The sequence below is a fragment of the Macrotis lagotis genome, chromosome 3 (assembly GCF_037893015.1).
Source record: "Macrotis lagotis isolate mMagLag1 chromosome 3, bilby.v1.9.chrom.fasta, whole genome shotgun sequence".
In the NCBI taxonomy this organism is placed as follows: Eukaryota; Metazoa; Chordata; class Mammalia; order Peramelemorphia; family Peramelidae; genus Macrotis; species Macrotis lagotis.
The window spans coordinates 1,931,986-1,953,229 of NC_133660.1; the positions used below are offsets into that span (position 1 = coordinate 1,931,986).

Consider the following 21,244-nt stretch of genomic DNA (forward strand, 5'->3'; position numbering starts at 1 on the left):
TTCTCTCTCTCTTCACTCTGACTGTTGTAGGGTAGCTGAGTGGTGCAGCAGACAGATCCCTGGATCTGGGGCCAAGAGGCCCCGAGCCCCCTTACCACTCCTTAGGCCCAGCATCCACCTGGCCCTATGGTCCCAGACAGGCCATCCAATCCCAGCCCCTTGCAAGAAGTAAAAAAGAAAATGTGTTATATCTGACCACTCTCTCCCCATGGTCCATCCTCTCCTCCATCACTCACATCCTCCCTTCCCCCTGTCCCCCTCCTCCTTCTTACTCCAGATGCCTATACCCCATTGAGTACATATGCTGTTTCCTCTCCTAGCCACCTCTGATGAGAGTGAAGTTTCCCTCATTCCCCCTTGCCTTCTCCCTTCCATATCATTGCAATAGCTCATTGTAATAAAGAAAAATCTTATTATATGAAATATCTTGGCCTATTCCCCCTCTCCTTTTTCTTTCTCCCATTACATTTCCCTTTTTTTCTATTGACTCCATTTTTATACCATATTTTATCTTCAAATTCAGCTTTCTCCTTTCCTTCAATGATAAAAATTCACTCTACCTGCTCTATTAACTGAGAAGGTTCATATGAGTATTATCAGTGTCATTTTACTGTGCAGGAATACATGCAGTTCATCCTCATTAAGTCCCTCATATTTCCCCCCTCTCCTCCAATCTCCATGCTTCACCTGAGTCCTGTATCTGAAGATCAAACCTTCTGTTCAGCTCTGGCCATTCCAACAGGAACATTTGAAATTCCCCTGGGTCACTGAAAGTCCATCTTTTTCCCTGGAAGAGGACATTCAGCCTTGCTGGGTAGTTGATTCTTGGCTGCATTCTAAGCTCTTTTGCCTTCCGGTATATTATATTCCAAGCCCTATGAGCTTCCAGTGTAGTTGCTGCTAAGTCCTGAGTGATCCTGACTGCAGTTCCACGATACATGACCTGTGTCCTTCTGGCTGCTTGTAATATTTTCTTTTTGACTTGGGAGTTCTGGAACTTGGCTATGATATTCCTGGGGTTGGTTTTTGGGGATCTCTTTCTTGGGGGGATCTGTGGATTCTCTCCATTTCTATTTTGCCCTCTGCTTCTAGAATACCAGGGCAATTTTCCTGTAGTAATTCTTTGAAAATGATGTCAAGGCTGTTTTCCTGATCATGACTTTCAGGTATTCCAGTATTTTTAAATTATCTTTCCGAAGTCTGTTTTCCACATCAGTTGTTTTTTCAATGAGATATTTCACATTTTTTTCTAATTTTTCATTTTTTTGCTTTTGAAGTATTGATTCCTAATTTCTGGTAAATTCATCAATCTCCCTGAGTTCTATTCTTTGTCTGAAGGATTTATTCTCCTCAGAGAGTTTTCTTATCTCTTTTTTCCATCTGGCCAATTTTGCTTTTTAAAGCCTTCTTCTCCTCAATAACTTTTTGAACTGTTTTATCCATTTGACCTAAGCTGGTTTTCAGCATGTTATTTTCTTCAGCATTTTTTTTGGATTTCCTTGACTAAGCTGCTGACTTCATTTTCATGTTTTTCCTGCATCTCTCTCATTTCTTTTCCAAGTTTTTCTTCCAACTCCCTCATTTGATTTTTAAAGTCTTTTTTGAGCTCTGTCATAGCCTGAGCCCAATTTTTGTTTTTCTTGGAGTCTTTAGATGCAGGAGCTTGTACTTCCTCATCTTTAGACTGAGTATTTTGATCCTTCTTGCACTCATTTGCAAAATATTTCTCGATGGTCTTCCTCTTGTTTCCCTGCTTGCTCATTTTCTCAGCCTTAGTCTGTTTTGGGGGTGCTTCCTGAGCTTTTGGGAAACTCCCACAAGGATCTCGGTGTGTGAAGCTCTGTCCTCTCTCCTGGTCTGTGAATAACCATATGTGCCCCCCTCTGCTATGGGGCTGATGTGGAGGGGGCCCCTGCTGTTCTATAGGGGGTCCTAGACTTCGATCAGGATCTGAATATGGTCAGAGCCCCAGAGTCCTGTTCCAGGGGCAGGGGACAGAGCTCAGTAGTCTCTCTCTCTTCACTCCCCTCCCTAGGTTCAATGGGCTCATGCCCTAGGGGCTCCTGCTTACCGGCTCTGCCTGCTTCTGTTCCTGGATCTGGGCTGTGCTGGCAGAAAGATCACATTTCTTGCTGTGTGCCCTGAGGGCTGGGCTCCATGTGCTCGCTCTGGCAGAGGTCCCCCGCTGTTCCCCCACTTTGTTCCTGATGCTCCCTGCGGTGTAGCTCAGGAGACTCCACCCCTGCTGGGAGCCTTGGGGCTGCCTCTAGGAGCCTGAAGTTCTTTCCTTCTGGCAGGCCACTCCTCTGGCAGGCCGCCCTTCCAACCCTGGGGAGCAGAGCCTTTCTGCTATTTTCCAGGTTACCTTGAGTAGGAGAACTGCCTCATTGGCTCCCTCTGTGTGTTCTGTCTCTCAAAAGTTTAGTTAGAGTCCTTAGCTTATGAGTTTTATGAGAGAACACCATCTTGGCTCTGCCCCCCAATTGAGGTTTTTGAGAGAAGTATTTTCTTTTTGCATTTGCCCAATTGAGGATCTGAGAGAATTATTCTCATTTTGTATTTGTCCAATTGATGATGTGAAAGATTTATTCTCATTTTGTATTTGTCCAATTGATGATCTGAGGGATTTATTCTCCTTTTGTATTTGTCCAGTTGTACTTTCTAAGGTTTTTTTTTTCTTGTTGCAAGGTATTAATTGTCTCTCCCAAATTTTCCAGTTGATTTTTAAGCTCCTTCCTTAGTTCTTCAAGGAAGTCTTTCTGTGCTGAAGACCAGATCGCTTTCTCCTCAGAGGTTCCAGGTCTTTCTGAGTTAGGGTCTTTCCCTTCCAAGAATTTTTCTATGGATCCACCTTTCCGCTGACCCTTCTACATTATGCTAAGACCTGAGTTGGGGAGGGGCTGGTTCATAGGGGCTTGGGATCACGAGAGGCTTTACTCACTGAGTGCAGTTTCTCTGGCTGGCCAGTAGGAGGTGCTGGTTGCTTTCTCTGGAGTGTCTTTGACCTTGGCTGAGGCCTTCTCCCTTTGCTTGAAGGGAGGGGTTGGAGCTATTGAATTCTTCTGCCTTCAATCAATGGTGGGCTTTACCCTGGCCTGAGGTGATTCCTCAGCTGGGCTGGTTCTTCTGCTCACACACCTGGGCCTGAGGCAGAAGTAGTTTGCATTTGTTTGTTTGGGAGGAGGTTTGGACAGTAATGGGACTCAGTTCCTCAGGCCAGAGGAGCCCAGGGATGGTGTCTGCAGCTCTCCTGCTCTGGAACTCTCCCCCCAGCCCTGTCCGCAAACTCCCGGGGGACAGCACCAACACCAGTGCCTCTGCTCCCTAGTTGACTCAAACCCCTGCCCTCTATCCCCACCGCAGATCCAGCAGGTCCGACTTTTGGGCCCTCAGACTCCCAGCTCCAATTCAGCTGTTAATCTGGCTGATCGGGACTGATCCTCCCTCTGAGCCCAGACTCACTGCCCGAATTCAGCCAGTGCTGCTGCCAGAGACAAATCCTGAGGTAGATGTTCTTTCTCCTGGCTTTTCTTTCTGGGTTTTGAGGGTCAGATTTCTTTTAAGAGGATTGTTTCATGTAATAGATGGGGAAGAGATCAGGAGACTTTAGAACTGTGCCTGTCTTCTCTCTGCCATCTTGCATTGCAACTTTATGCTTGGGACTGCTCTCTCTCTCTCTCTCTCTCTCTCTCTCTCTCTCTCTCTCTCTCCTATATTTTTGGATGATCAAGCAAACTATAACCATTAATAAAAATTTATTAAGAACCTATGGTTTGCCAGGAATGGTATTGGTAGACCCGACATGGCTAAAACTAGATCAGAATTTTTACAATAATTTCCTCAGATTTTTGGTGCTTCAAATTAGACTTTGTTTTTTTTTCCCATCTTTCTCCTTGAATGGTCTTTAATATATGTTGACGGTGATTTGATTAATGTCCTCAAGACAAGAGAGGTAACCAAAACACACAGAGTAGATTGAATTTTATTTTGGTCCAGTGGTCTATGTTGATCCTGCTCAATAATTATGAACTATTTGAGCTTGCTCTTTTTAAGACAAGAAAGCAAACAAGCAAGCAAATAATATTTTCCTTTTTTAGAATGAATTCATTGAGTAAGTAGTATAATGGAAAAAGGAATGAAATTAAAAATTCTTAGAAAAAAAGAAAGATGGTTTCAAATTCCTACTGACCCTCACAATTTGTGTGAATCTGAACAAGTTATTTAGTTCCTTAGGTCTCAGTTTACAATTTACAAAATTCTTTGTGATTGTTCTTTTGATATTTTCTTTAGTTAGTCTACCATATGGAATCATATTTTCTGTATCTTTTGAACTTTTTGTTTAATTTAGATAGTACTATGTTTAGATTGATATGCTATTTCTAATATATTTTGATGTTTAATTGAATATTTACATTTTCTTTTTAATATTTTAATTGATATAGATGTATGAATTTTATCATTTCAATTTCTGTTCTTTGTAAAATTGGAACCTTTTAATGATCTACTAAAGAGCTATTGGAATGGTTACATACTAACAGATAAAAGGTATTCCATTTCCCAAATTTGCTATACTGCTTCAGAAAGTGAAAAAAACTGAATAAATCTTTGCCATTTTGGTGAAGTGCTCAACTCTCTAGTCACACAATGTATGCAAGGAGTAGAAATTTCAGTCAATTTTTCACTAAATAATTATTTTTGACAATTTTCTCCAATTTTCCTCTGCTATCAAGCAGTCTTTTCATTTCTCCTTTTTAATTCTGTTTCTTAGGAAATAGCACAATTTAGTAAATAGAGAGCTGGCACTGGAGTCAGTAATAGAGAATTTAAGTTTTACCTCTGACACCTGACCAAATCATGTAACTCTCTAAGTGTTCTAGGCAAATTTCTAAGACTGTAAGTTGCAGAAGTTACTCTTTTACTTTTTTTTCTGCATTGAAAAAGGGATTGTCTTATTTTTAGGATTACATCAGTAAAATCATAGATCCAGGACCTATTCCTATTATCAGTCATAAAATCCCTATAATAATTAAAAAAATTCTCCAACACATGTGAACTTGTTCAAATGCAATTAGTAAAGAGTATTTTTTTTTTAGGTTTTTACAAGGCAATGAGGTTAAGTGACTTGCCCAAGGCCATACAGCTAGGCAATTATTAAGTGTCTGAGGCCAGATTTGAACTCAGGTACTCCTGATTCCAGGGCTGGTGCTCTATCCACTGCACCACCTAGCCGCTCCAAAGAGCATCTTCAATGTGAAATTTATTATTTATTGGATTAAAATATTTTCCTTACTTTACAGTTAGATCATCCTTTTAAATAGTTTTTTATTTCCTTTTATAAAACCATTATTCTTTAGTAAAAGAGACCTAATAAGACATTAAATAATTATTTTTTAAATTACTTCCAAATATTCATCTAAGTTGAATCTTGAGATGTCTTACAAGTTTGCTTGTAATATTCACTTAAAAAATTTTTTTTTGTGATGTATTTGTTTTCCTTATGCAACCTTTCCAGGTTATCTCTCCCCTTTATATCCCAGAGGACCGTAACCTTTTTTTTAGCTTTTTGCAAGGCAATGGGGTTAAGTGACTTGTCCAAGGTCATACAGCTAGGTAGTTATTAAGTGTCTGAGGACAGATTTGAGCTCAGGTATTCCTGACTCCAGGGCCCGTGCTCTATTCACTGTGCCACTTAGCCACCCCGAACCACCATAACATATAATAAATACATAAGACAGGTCAGCAAAACTGATTAGCATATTAAAATATATGAATTATTCTGGATATTTCATAGTCATTATCTCCTATCTGTGGAAAGGCAAGAAGGGCAATCCCTTCTCATGATATTCCTTCATCATTTCTTGAGAACTGAGATTGATAGTTAAAATTAAACAGTATTCAGTTTGGATAGTTTTACTTTTGCCATCCCCCCCCCCATTTTCATTGCTATAGTTAGAATGTAGAGTCAGTTTATTTTCTTCATTTTGCTAATTGATTTTGCCTCAGTGCACATACATCTTCCTGAATTTCTATGCATTCATACTTGTCATTGTTTCTAGCCTAATGACATTCATATATCACAACTTTACTCATTTTCTAACCGATGGATATCTAATGACTCCAGTGCTTTACTACTAGAAAAAGTGCTGTTATAAATATTTGGTATCTATGAGGCCTTTTTTGTTACCAGTGACCTTCCTGGGGCACTGACCAGATGGTGCCCCAAGCTGTGGCTTCGGGTAAGAAAAAGAAAGCATATTCTTGTGAGTGCAGTGCAAGAAAGGGTCTTGACATTGCAAGCATTTCTAATATTATTTTGAATGATGTTGGTGATAATAACAATCCTTGTTTCACTCTTCTTATGAGGAAGTCTTCTTGTTTTTCATAATTACAAATAATGCTTTTTAGGTGGATGATTCTTTTCATTTTTAAGGAAAAATCCATTTATATTTCTGCTTTCAAGTCTTTTTTTTTAAAATAGGAATGAGTATTATATTTTATCAAAAGTCTTTTCTCTTTCTATTGATATAATCATATAATTTTTGCTACTTTTCCTATTGGTATAAACTATGTTAATAGTTTTCCTTATGTTAAATCTTTCCTGCATTCCTAATATAAATCCCACTTAGTTGCAATGTATGATTTTTCTAATATATTATTATAGCCTTCCAGAATGAAAGAGATACCCTATTTAAATAACTGTAAGCAGAATAAAACTCAGAATTTTGCCCATCAAGACAGACATGGGAATTAAGTGAACATAATTATAAAGTAGTTTTGTACAAATAAAATCACATTTAACTAATTGGAGAAATATTAATAGTTCTAGAAAGAGCAATATAATAAAATGAAAATTCTGTCTGAACTAATCTACTTATTCCTTGCCACCCCAATTAAATCATCAAAAATTATTTTACAGAGTTAGAAAAAATAATAATAAAATTCATTTGGAAGAACAAAAGGTGAAGCATTTCAAAACTACAGGAAAACAATTAAAGGAATTAGTAAATCAGTTCTATGACTTAGACTATATTTTAAGACTGTAATTAGCAAAAGTATATAGTATTGTTTAAGAAATAGAAAGGTGGATTAGTGAAGCAGAGAAGACATACAATACATAGCACTAAATAATTATAGTAACCTTGTATTTGGCAAATGTAAAAGTTTAAGCTTTTAGGATAAGAAGTAATATTTTGGTGAAAATTGTTGGGAAAAGTAAAAAAAAAGTCTTCCAAAAATTGGGTATAGTTCGATATCATGCATCTTTTACCAAAATATGGTCAAAATGAATATATGACCTACACATAAAGGAGGATGGATATTGTTAGCAAATTAGAAAAAGAAACAAAACAAGAATCATATGTCAAACATGTGTAGGAGAATTTATGAATAAGAAAGAGATTGATAATATTGTGAAATGTAACATGAATAATTGTTTTTGCCTACACATTTTAATTTAATATTTTATTTTTTCCCAATTACATGTAAAACCAATTTTAAACATTCATTTTTAAAGCTTTGAGTTCTGAATTCTCTCCTTTCCTTTCTTGTTTCTCCCCTCATTGAGAAGGCAAACAGTTGAATGTCAGTTATACATTTGTAGTCATATAATACAAATATATATTACAATATTAATCATGTTGTGTAAGAAAACAGACAAAAATATACCTCGAAGAAAAATAAAGTAAAATTATTTGCTAAAATCTGAATTCAGACACCATCAATTCTTTCTCTGGGGATGAATGGCTGCTTTGGATCATTATATTGCTGAGAAGAGCTAAGCTGTTCACCAATGATCAGCTTACAATATTGGTATTACTCTGCACATAGGAAATTTCACTTTACATCACCATATATGTCTTTTCAGGTTTCTCTGAGAGTATCCACAATAGCATTCCATCAAAGTCATATACTGCAATTTTTTTCTGTCATTTTGCCATTGATGGACATTCCCTCTGTTTTCCAATTCTTTGCCACCAAAAAGAGTTGCTATAAATATTTTTTTTACATAGAGATCTTTTCCTTTTTTTAAAAAAATCTCTTTTTGGATATACATGACAGTACTATACCTAGGTCAAAGACTTTGTTTGTACATGAAATGGTAGTTTTTACCCATCATTTTTTGGCAAAGTTTTGAGTTTTACTTTTTCTTCCACTCTCCCTTCCCTTTACCTTCCCTGACAGAAAGCAATCTAATATAGGCTTTACCTTTATAACCATTCTAAACAATAGTTCCATATTGATCCTATTGTGAGAGAAGAATGAAATCCAAACACAAGAAAGAAAATATTAGAATAAAAATTGATATAATACATGACAACTTTTTAAAACTTGAAGATAATAAGCTTTGGTCTTCATTTAAACTCCACAATTCCTTCTCTGGATATGGATGGTATTTTCCATCATAAGTCTCTTAAAATTGTCTTTTTTATTACTGTGCTGCTGAACTGAACTGGTTCCTCATAGTTGATCATCACAGCATATTGTTGTTAGTATGTATAATGTTCTTCTGATTCTGATCATTTTACTTTGTATCAATTCGTTTAAGTCTTTCCAGGTTTTTCTGAAAGCCCATCACTCATGATTAGAGAGCAAAATTATTCCATCACAGACATAAAGAACAATTTGTTCAGCCATTTCCAAATTGATGGGCACCCCCTTAAATTCTAATTATTTGCCATTACAAAAAGAGCTGCTATGAATATTTTTGTACATGCAGGATTTTTACCATTTTTCATGATCTCTTCAGGATCTAGATTCACTAGTGCAACTGTTGAATCAAAGCAGATGAACAATTTTATTGTCCTCTGGACATAATTCCACATTACACTTCAGAAAGTTTGGACCAGTTCATAACTCTACTAGCAATGCATTAGTGTCCCAGGTTCCCCATATTCTCTCCAACATTGATCATTTTCCTTTCTAGTCATAACTGATAGGTGTGAAGTGATACCCCAGAGATGTTTTAATATGCATTTCTCTGATCAACAACGATTTAGACCAGTTTTTTATGACTATAGATAGCTTTGATTTCATCATCTGAGAATTGCCCTTCCCTATCCTTTGACCATTTATTAATTGGGAAATGACTTTTTTATATTCATTTAGTTCTCTATAACATGCATGGTTTTATAGTCCTTTGGGTATGATTCCAAATTTCTCTATGAATAATTGTTCAGGTCACAGCTCCAACATCAGTACCTCAATGCCTATTTTCCCCAAATACCCTCCAACACTTGTCATTTTCCTTTTCTGTCATGTTAGCCAATATTTGTGAGGTAGTACCTCAGAATTGTTTTAATTTTCATTTCTCCAATTTGGGGTGATTTAGAGTATTTTTCACTTGACTAAAGGTAACTTAAATCACTTAATTAGAAAACTGTTCATATGTTTTGATCATTTATCAATTAGGAATGACTCTTACTTTTTTATCTATTTGTTTCATTTCTCTCTATATTTGAGAAATGAGGCCTTTATCAGAGAAACTTGACCCCTTCACTTTCTTCTTTCCTATGGGGTAAGATAGAGTTCTATACTCAAGTGAATACATGTGTAATTAGAGTAGAATTCACTCACTCCTCCTTACCTTCCCACTCTTTCCCTCCAAATTAAAAACTTTGTCTTTCTTATTTTATGAAATTATTTACCCTATTCTGACTCTTCCTTTCTCTTTCTTCCAGTATGTTCCTCTTCCCCACTTTAATTTTAGCTTGATGTATCATCCCTTCATATGCAACACACCCCTGTGCTCTCAGTCTATTTACACTCCTAACTTACACTAATAATTAGAAAGGTTTTAGCACTTGCAAGTATCATCTTTCCATGAAGGAATAAAATGATTTAACTTTATTAAGTCCTTTATGATCCCCTTTGTTATTTACCTTTTTTATGATTCTCTTGAGTCTTATATTTGAGAGTCAAATTTTCTATTCAACTCTAATCTTTTCACCAAGAATTATATTTCTTTGAATATCCATCTTTTCTCCTAAAAGATTATGTTCAATTTTTCTGGTTTCTTGATTTCTGCTTGTAACTCTATCTATCCTTTGTCCTTTGTAATACCATATTCCAAGACCAACAATCCTGTAATATAGAAACTGCTAAATCTTGTGTTATCCTGAGTGACACTGATATTTAAATGCTTTCTAGCTGCTTGCAGTATTTCCTCCTTAAACTGGGAGTTCTGGAATTTAGTTATATTATTCCTATGAGTTTTCATTTTGGAATCGTTTTTCAGGAACTGATCAATAGATTCTTTCATTTCTATTTTGTCCTCTGGTTCTAAAATAACAGGGTAATTTCCCCAGATAATTTCTTGAAAGATGATGTCTAGCTTCCTTTTTTTGGTTATAATTTTCAGGTAATTCAATAATTTTTATTTTTTCTCCTAGATTTATTTTCCTGGTCACTTGCTTTTCCAATGAGATATTTAATGTAGTCTTCTATTTTTTAAAATTTCTTTTATTTAAGTTTTATGGTTTTTTAATTTTTTTATAAAGTCATTAACTTCCATTTACTCAATTTAAGATTTTTTTTAACATTTTAGTAATTATTTTATTCCACTGAGATTTTGTGCCTCCTTTTCCATTCAGCCAATTCTACTTTTTAAGTTTATTTTTTTCTTCAATAAATTTTTGTACCTCCTTTTTCTTTGGCCAGTTCTGCTTTTCAAATAATTTTTCTCCTTATTGGCTTTTTATACATCTATTACCATTTTACCTTATTAGTTTCTTTTTTGTTTCTTTTTTGTTTTTTTTGCAACCTCAATTTTTTTGTTAAGTTATCATTTCCTTTAGTTTCTTTTTGTCTCCTTTACCAAGATGTTTACTTTTTTTTCATATTTTCCTTCATTACTGTTTTCTTTCTAGTTTTTCTTTAACCTTTCTTTCTTGATTTTCAAAACTCTTTTTAAGCTTTTCCAAGACCTGAACTCAATTCATATTTTTCTTGGAGGTTTTAGATGTAGATGCTTTGACCTTGGTTATCTTCTTCTGAATGCATGTTTTGAACTTCTTTATCATCATAGACTTCCTGTGGTCAGAATTTTTTTCTGTTTGCTCCTTTTTCTATTTTATTTCAATATTTTTAAGTCATTGTTAACTTTGTACTCTGCTTCCAGGTGGGTGGGTGCATTGTCCCAACCTTCAGGGATTTTGTGCAGCTGTTTTCAGAGATATTTCTAGGGGCTTGTAGGTTTTCTCTCCTTCTAAGGTAGTGTGAGCTAACGAGGGGTATATTTATTTCTCTCCTGGTCTGTGATCTGCTCTATGAGTGACTAAAAGCACTCTTTTCTGCCTGGGCACTGTGAGGAAAGTTCCTACTCCATTGTAGCAACAAGTTCTGGTGTGCCTTGTGGTCCTCTTCATCCTAGGCTTGTCACCTAAACAAATACAGACACACGCGAAGCATTGAAGAGACAATCCAGAGCTTAAAATATAACAAACATAGATTTAATTAAATGTTAAAATAAGGTTAATTGTGTTTATAGAAGCAATGCCAAAAGGAATGGTATGGTCCTACAACCCTGGTAAGACCACATCTAGAATGCTGTATCCAGTTCTGGTTGCCCCATGTCAGAAGATTTTTTGTTTGTGTGTTTTGTTTTGTTTTAGTAAACTATTGTTCATCCAGTGAAGAATGACCAGGATATTAATTGTATTAAATCCATATCATGCGAAAACTGATTAAAATAATGAGTATTGAATTTTACAAAGAGAAATTTTAAGGGTCTATGATAATAGTTGACCTATTTAAATACTGTCACATGAAGCAAGTTTTTTGTTTGACATGGAAAATCTAAACAAAAATAATTACGATGAGGCAAATTTCTGCTCAACCTAAGCAAAAAGTTTCTAAGAAATAAGTTCAGGGGCGGCAAGGTGGCACAGTGGATAAAGCACCAGCCCTGGAGTCAGGAGTACCTGGGTTCAAATCTGGTCTCAGACACTTAATAATTATCTAGCTGTGTGGCCTTGGGCAAGCCATTTAACCCCATTTGCCTTGCAAAAACTAAAAAAAAAAAGAAAAAAGAAATAAAAAGTTCTGGATTGTATAAGAGGCAGCTCTAGGGAAGGGGGAACTCCAGATTTCTTACAGTAGAAACTTAAATTCTATTAGTAGAGTATGTTATAGAAGCAATTCATCGAAGCTTGTACTAGATGATCCTTGAGATCTTTCCTATTCTTAAAACTAAGATTTTTCATGTACTTGCAGCAGAGCAATTAAAAGACTCCACCTGCAGATCAAATTCAGCAAAACCAATCCTTTGGGGCAGCTAGGTGATACAGTGGATAGAGCACCAACCCTGGAGTCAGGAAGACCTGAGTTCAAATTCAGCCTCAGACACTTAATAATTACCTGACTGTGCAACTGTGGGCAAGTCACTTAATCCCATTACCTTGCAAAAACTTAAAAAAAACCTTTACTAAAACAAAAAAAAAATGTTAAGCCAGTAGAAGAATAACTAAAACATAGAGTTCATTCTATAATTTAGTTGATTCCATTGACTATTATAATATTTATATATGTTTACATTATGTCTTCTAATAGAATTTCAACTCCTTGAAGGCAGGAACTTGTACATTTTGATAGTTTTTTTTTTTCTTTTAGGGAGCAAGTTTGTGATACCTAAGAAGTACTTGAGGTATTCTTATTAATTAACTGCCTTTATTTTTAATTTAGGAAGAGATTCTAACATTGAGATAAGAAATGATTCATGATTTTACTCATAGGTGCAATTTTATTTTTTCACCTTTTTTCCTGCCTTACATCGTGAGATACTTATCCCTTCCCTTTCATTAAGCTAGTCTTCATAGATATAGAGCATAGAAGAAGAAATAGTTGATTTTTGAAAAGTAAAAAATAAGAGATCCTTACAGGAAAAGGACAATCAGTAACCACTTGAAAAAAATCTGAAGGAGTTGAATTCATCAGCACTATAGAACTCAGAGGTGGGCTTCTCACAAGAACCATCTAGATTATCTATTGCTAAAGTAGTGGGCCTATTTGAACATTATAGAAAAGTGGGTAGCAAAGTTCTGGCTAAATCTCCAAGGTGGCTTATTTCCATCTTTTGTGTGTATAAAGGAAGCCCCAACAATAACCATCACAATAACTCTAGCACATCCGTTTATGAAATAACATTGGCAGTAATCATTATTGGATTTGGATGAAGGCATGTGAGTAGTCTTCCAGCTGGAAGATCAGAGCAAAGACTATAAAGCAAAAGGCATGGAATGGTACTGTAGTGAATGCTTGGAAAGAAGGGAAGAGAATTTAGGAATCATGCTGAGCTCAAGGGGAAATGCAAAAATGGGTCTTTTCATAATATTATCATGCTGGCCAGTATCTGCACGAGGGATTACTGATGCCATCTGCTGGATTTCTCTGGGAGTCAAAGATTAAATTAAATAAAATTTTAAAAATTCTCTGCAGTATCCCTCTATTCTATTGCTTGTGTTCTTCTTGAAAGGGAAAAAAAAGGAAAAGGGAACAAAAAAGAAAATGAATCCCTAGTTATATTCCAGACCACATGCATTTATATCATAACAAAGAAGAAATAGGACTTCATATAAGCATTGTATCTATCTTAATGCCACAGCTTTGTAACTGTCCAATAAGTATGAATGTTCTAAATATTTGGGGAATGAACAAATAATTGTACTGCATCTCACATACTTAAGAGTGTTGAATGCAAATGTATTTGTGACAAAACTGTATTCTAGAAACATAGTACAGTAATTTCTATTCTCAGTCACAGTTTTTGCAAAGTAGTCTCATGAATATATTGTCTATCAAGTGAATGTAGCAACCCATCAGTGTTCTCTGAGAGGAAAATTGGTCTCAGGAACTATTTGCAACATAAAATTTAAAAAAAGAAAGAACAAGGACAAAAGACAAGAATGATATAAGGATATATTAAATCATTCATGACCATCTGTTTGCCACAATTAATTGCATACTACCTATGTATTCAATTATAGAATAAGAATTAAATTTGCTTTTATCTTTTTCATTTTGTTGATATTCTTTTAGATTGTTATATATCAGCATATTTTAGAAATCACATTTGTTTTAGTTTTTTTCTTTCCTGTGGTTAGTTGCCTGTAAAGATGATCATGAAACATACATTGAAAATGAAGATTTTTAAAAATTATCTTCTGTTTCCTTTCATTTTGGAGAAAAATAAATGGTAGATATTGTGATGAGACACTTCCATACCATCAGCCTGTAAATTTTTATGACTCTTTCCCTCATCATTTTATGCTTCTTTTCTTTTCTATTCATCTGTTCTTTCTCTTAATTTTTTTCTTATGACATTTGCAGCTTAGAGTTCAGCCCACCACCACCACCCCAATATTACCACCAGCATGCATACAAATAAAGCACTGTCACATTTTGTTAGCAAAACTCATATTTTGCTTCCTACCACTATCTCCCTTATCTTTTCTGGAGATGTTTGCATTTTTTTTTTTGTTCCATTTTCAAGAAAATTGTAGAACTCTTAGATATGTGCTATGGATGAAAAACAGTCAAAACATTGATCGGAACTACTTTTTCATGTGTTGGAAGAGTTAGGAGAGCTTTAAGGAGAGGAGAGGGAGGGAAACATATTTCTTTAATATTAACCTAGTCATGTGCCCAAAATTTGCTCTTGTTTGGAGTTATTTTTCTTCCACAATACACACTGTGTAGGTTTCAATTTGAAATTTTAAGAATGGAGCAAAGACACAAGCAGCCTATCCTCTGCCCTTATGCAGATGCAAAAAGTTTTTGGCCTTTCCCTAAGGGAAGACTTATATTATCATTTTGCAGGCAGTCCTGCAAAGGAAACTTCAGGTAGGCTGAAGAATAACCAGTGGCAATTATTTATTTACTTAAATTGTTTCATGTCATATAGGATGTACTTCACATTAATTCATTACTAATGAGATAGAAAGCTTGAAGTGAGGTGAATTTTTTTTGGAATTGTCTCATATTTTGCTCAATAGAAGATTTGAGAATGAGTGATGGAAGGCATAGGAATAATTCTAAAGATGTATATGTTCTGAAGTTCTTGCTCATGACAGATGGTCTGTCCTTTTTCATTTTTGATTTTTGGTCTTTTGGACAATATTTTTTTCTTTGCTCAATTTCCTCAACATGTGTCTATATATATATATATATATATATATATATATATATATATACATATATATATATATATATGTACATGCTATACAAAAATGCTATACAATAGTGAATCACTGTTATTACTTTAGGCCTGTATGATTCCCAAATTAAGAATTCTGCAAAGAAAAATTCTTTATTATCTATTTTAAAAAACAATATATTTCAATATATATTTTAAAGTATTAAATGTAATTTATTGAATAATAAATGTTAAGCATTCATATCCTTCATAAAAAAGTCTTTCATTTTAATAAATGAAAAAAAGGCATTAAAAATTTGGTATCTTCTTAAAAAGGTTAAGTTAATGAATTAAATGACTCAACTTCTAAGACCTCTCATTAATGTGCATGTTAACACTCTGATACAACTATGATATAATCAATATAGCCAATCACTTCCTAGACACAGATATCACCCCCACTGTGCCTATTTATTTTACACATTTCCTTTCCATAGTTTTCCAAAAATAGTCAACAAAATATGTTTTAAATTTTCCTTTAATTCTTTGAATAGCTTGAGGAAATATCAAGTAGCACATTTTTTTTCCCATCTGTTGACTGCTGTCCTTTTCCTTAGAAAGCCAGTTTGTCATCCTCTAAATAGCTAGATAGGTAGATACATAAATAGATTGTTATATATATACACATATAAATATACATAAAAACATAAATTTCACTTCTAACACAAAAGTATCTCAATAAATTATAACTTTTTCAAATGCCTTTTCAACATAATGAACACATATTAAAATGAGTGACTGTATGAAATATTTAATTGTTTTTTCTTGATTTGTTCACATTTACTGATGATTAAGTTCATAATAAGAGAAAAATTTTATAAGAGAGACAGATTGAGTATGGTGGTGCTATAGTCCTTGTTCCTGGGAGGGGGTGCTGAGGCTGTTGAATCACCTCAGTTTGGGAGTTCTGAGATTCAGTAGATCAAAGCAATATATTCTAAGGCTGATCACACTGTCTAGCACCTATATGATGAGCCACAGGGAGCAGAGATGCTGAAGGGGAAGGGAAGCAGGCTCCCCCAGGAGGACTCAACCCAGGTTGGAAACCAAATAGGTCAATATTTCCATCCTGATTAGTTGTGAGATTGGTCCTGTGAGTGTCCATTATATTTCTAGCTTAGGTGAAACTAGTAAACTCACTCTCCCTATACAAAATAAAATTAAAATAACAGCAGCATGGTATAGTGAATACAGGTGCCAAGTAAGAAAGATATAGTTTAAAATCTAGATTTGGACAACTACTAGCTGTGTGACATAAAACTATTCAAATAACCCCTCAGTGCCATTGACTACTCACTATGATTATAGTTTTTGAATTTCATCATTTATGAAATATATAAAATAATAAGAATTATATCATTTAATATATATTATATAATTATATATGTAATAGAATCATATAATTTATCTAATTAAATAATAATAATATAATACTTGAAGGTTGCAGGATGTTTTACGTGTGTTATCTTATTTAATCCTCCTAAGAAATTTAGGATGTAAATGTCATTATTCCCATTTTACAGTTTAGGAAACTGGGACTGAAAGTTGATCTACTGTCAATTAGCTAATAAGTGTCTAAGGAAGAATTTGAACTCAGTGTTCCTCACTCCAAATCCAGAACTCTGACTACCATGTTATACGAGATTTAATTTTTATAATAATATAATAATTATATATTTGAGAATAATGGTATCACAATATTATAATCTATAAAATGCACATAGAATGAGGCAAAATGCTATGCTCTTTGATGATTGATAAGGAACCTCTGGAATGAAGGACATATCACCGAAAAAATAGTATCCTCTTTTATAGATTGCTAATGTTTTCATTTTTAGTGTCAGAGAAGAAATTTTTTTAATAGTTTGACATTTAGGATGGAGATGTTTCTAATGAAATTGCCCAGGTTTTAGTGTATTGCTCAGGTTTTGTTCAACTTTTTTTAAACCAATGATTTGAGTAAATGCATTGAAGGCAAGTTTATCATTTTGTATTTGAGAAGATTTAGGAATAATTACTTATATATTAGATGGCAAAATATGCATGTTAAAATGTTTAATTGCCAGCATGTAAACATCATAAAAAGTATAACTGTATAAAAAAGAGACATCATGGAGCTTACAGTCTAATTTGGAGCTAAGATAAAAAGATACTTTCAATATACAACATAAAGAACAGAGAAGGTTGCTATGGGAAAAGCCTTTCAATCAGATGAAGGTAGGTCTCAAATAGAGGAGGTCATATTTGAAATGGACTTTAAAAGATAGGAATTCAACAACCAAACTTTGCCTATTGAGAAATGATTTTCTAGGTATGGGGTTTTAGCCTATAGAAAAGAAAATCTGAAAGGAGGGAAAGGGAAAAATCTGACTGGGGACATCTAGGTGGCATAGTGGATAAAGCACTGGCCCTGAAGTCAGGAGTACCTGGGTTCAAATCTGGTCTCAGACACTTAATAATTACCTAGCTGTGTGGCCTTGGGTAAGCCACTTAACCCCGTCTGCCTTGCAAAAACCTAAAAAAATCTGACTGAAAAAGAGGTTCCTATCACAAGAGAGTTTCAAAAGACCAGTACTGTTGTAGAGGAGCTAGTTTGACAGGTATGGGTTGTACCAGATGACCTAAAGATTTTAGAACTTTATGCTTTTTCATCCCAGAGATTTTATTACTTGCCTATGATTTCACTAACACTGACAGAGCAGTATTATTCATACTATTTATACAGAGAAGTAGAAAGATAATTAATAGTGAAAAATAGGCTGTCCCAAAAGTCTTAGTGCAGTTAAAACCATTAAAATTTTTTAAAAAATTTAATGATTTCAAGAATACATGGTAATCAAAATAATCATATGCTTTAATTGATTAAAACTGTACCAAGACTTTTGAGATCCTCTATATAACATGTCTGTATACCTATTCTATAAATGCTTGTATATGCACTCACCTATATATATATATATATGCATATTAAAATTATATCTAAGCCTTTCTTGCCTCTATCTTTAATTTTGATCTCATTCATTTGCAAATTATTATTAGAAAGCTATTAACTTCTATTCTCAAGTTGGATTCCATTTATATGTTTAATTAGCAAACCTAAGAAAAACAGAAATTCTTTCACAATGTGCTGTTGAAGGTTTGCTGTCCTCAACTGCATTAAAAAGATCAAAACATTTGATTTCTCCCCCCCCCCCCACTCATCTTCTGAGACAATCCATTGCATCTCACCAGGTTTAATGAGTGATGTTGACTGATAACTGGTTCTTTTCTATTCTAGGTCGTGGAGACTAATTTGGTTGCTTTTGACTGTCACTGGATCATTATAAATGAGGTAAATGCCAACTGACCTTACTGTCAACTATGCTCCCAGTTTTCATCCATAGCAGTAGTATTTTCTACTTGCCTTGAATTTGTCAAAAGGAAACAAGACTTGAAATGAAGTTTGAACATACTGAGTGGATGCTGTTTAATAAGAATGTGAGGAGGATTTTTTTTAATGGTATAAAGGGCTTTATATGAATAAAATACTAAAAGGAAAAAAAAATCCTCTTTCCTGCTGAGTATCTTTAGCCTTTTCTTGTGGCTTAAGCTTCATGCTTTGAAAGATCAGCTTTTAAAAAAAATTACAATTCCTCTTTGTAAGCACAGTGAATACCTCCCAGTGGCATGGTAGTATTACATTTATATTTTAATAGACCTTTTTTTCCCTTCCAGTCCACCCTTCCATCAAGATTAAATAGTTCATTGTATGAATATGAATAAATCAAGAACACAAATCTAGTTTTTTATTCCCCAGTATTTCTATTTTTAAAATTCAATTTCTTAAATTAAGTAGGAAAATTTGCAAAAACAATTGATGAAATTTAAATTTATCATAAAGATACTTTGCTCTAATCTGTAGATCATTTGGGCATGACCAATGTATTATTAGAGAATTCTTCTCACCCAGTGTTAATACACAGTCTAATCATAGACATTCTATCTTGAGTCATTAAAAGTACTAATCTTCATTAGCTAAAAATTATTAAATTAGTAGTTGACTACCTGTAAAAAAACAAAAATTTAAATACTTACTTTGACTTTTGCCATTTGCTTGAAGTTTCTAAGTTGTTTTTTTACCTTTATTTAGGGAAAACTATAATATATTTGTAGGCTGTGTAGGGGTGTGCGTGTGCATGTACGTGTGTGTGTGTGTGTGTGTGTGTGTGTGTGTGTGTGTGTGTATGATTAACTCATTTACCTAAGAACATAATGCTGAAATATAGTAAGGTGTTTAGGAGGCAAAACCAACTCTATTGCAAGGGCTTGCTGAACCCCTTTCAGGTCTGCTCATCCGCCTTTGGTGTCTATCACCCAACTCTCACCTGTAGCTCCTAGAAGTTGTAGCTGTCAAAGTATCTTGACCCCGGTAAAACCATCTTGCCAGGCAGGATAAATCAGGTGGAGAGTGATTGGCATGCATGCTTCAAACCCATGGGTGAGTTAAGGGGGACATCTACCCTAAGCATGTCAAGACTTTTCATGGGATTGGTAGTTGTGAACAAATGGTTCCAATAGCCATGAAGTAACTGAAGCAGTTATTGTCAAGGATTTAGAGCTTGGTCAGGCTTCAGAGACCTAACAAAAAATTATCCTGGGCTATCACTAGTCATCTTAATTTTTGTCTTGTCACTGGGTTTTGATGACTCTGGAAGTGAAAGTGAGTCTGAGCACTTTGTACAACTTTGTTAAACTTAAATTCGATTCATGGGCAAATCAAAACATAAATCTGTGATTTCACTGATACTCTTCAAAAATGAAGAATGAACAACAGGTTTTCAGGGTCAGCTTCTGTTCTTTAGAAGTTTTTTGTCTATCGTGACTGAATTATGTCATCCTCAGGACACAGAATCAGATTACGTTCTTGACATGCTCCAGCCATTCAACTATTGCTTTGAATATATTTCTCTTATTTCTAGAATTGTAACTGAGCTATGCTCCATGCTGTGAAGTAACTGGGAGTGGGGTTATAGGAGGTCTTTCAACCTATGTCCATCTCCTAAACTTCTGACTCTAAAATTTGTAGTCCAATTTTGACCGGTACCACATAGTGTGACTGACCCTCCAAGATCTGGCTACCAACTCCAGATACCTTTTGTCTAAGCCTTGCCTTCCAGCTAGATGACCCAGTGGATAGATCACTATCCTTGGTGTCAGAAGGAAAGGAATTCGAATACATCCTCAGATACTTGGTACACACTAGTTGTGTGACCTTGAACAAGTCCCTTAACCTTAATTGCCTCCATCTCTAGTTATCCTGATTCATATCTGGTCACTAGACCCAGATAATCTCTGGAGGAGAAAGTGAGACTGATGACTTAGCACAGCTTTTCCTCATTCAAATACAATTCATGTGTTTGTCATAGTATTGCCTTACTGATGTCATGGTCTTCAAGAATAAAGGACAAATTTACCTAGCTGTGTGGCCTTGGGCAAGCCACTTAACCCCATTTGCCTTGTGGGGGGGGAAAAAACCTAAAAAAAAAAGAATGAAGGACAAAGAGCAACCCCTACTATTGTACTTTTGACTACCTCCTATTTCCTTAGTTTGGGGGATTCCCTGGAGATGGAGGAAGTACAGGTTTCTACTTTCTGGGAAGTAGGCTAGCAGTTGTTTATTTTTTTGATTGGCTGCTCTCTTCAGTCCTGAAGAACCATGCCCCATCATTTCTGTGAGATTCCTGGAATTAGTATACTAAACAATATGGAGCAATGAGACTTTCCTGTTTTTCTGGTGAGCTCCCTTACTCACTCAATGAATTTGCCCTGGAAAGCAGATTACCAATATAACAACTTTTTGTCCTTTGGATGACAGACTTTGAAGATTTTTTTAAGAGTTTAGGAGTCTTCCTAATTTCTTCTTTCCTTTCCTTCCCCTTCCCCTTCCCTTTTCCTTTTCTTGTTTTCTTTCCTTTTTGCTTCCCTTTTTTTGGGGGGTACTTTTAATGCAGTAATTTTATTTTTTAAAATATTTTATTTGTTTTCCAATTATATGCAATGGTAGTTTCTACCTATAAT

At 34.8% G+C, this 21,244-nt stretch overlaps 1 protein-coding gene across 4 annotated transcripts in view; it reads left to right on the forward strand.

Annotated features, from left to right (window-relative positions):
* GRID2 (glutamate ionotropic receptor delta type subunit 2) overlaps positions 1 to 21,244 on the forward strand; it is a 1,800,826-nt gene that overhangs the window by 1,093,999 nt on the left and 685,583 nt on the right. For all 4 annotated transcript variants that reach the window (XM_074228050.1, XM_074228051.1, XM_074228052.1 and 1 more), the window contains one exon: positions 18,465 to 18,518. In XM_074228050.1, the coding sequence (XP_074084151.1) occupies positions 18,465 to 18,518 (54 nt within the window). The remainder of the gene's footprint in view (positions 1 to 18,464; positions 18,519 to 21,244) is intronic.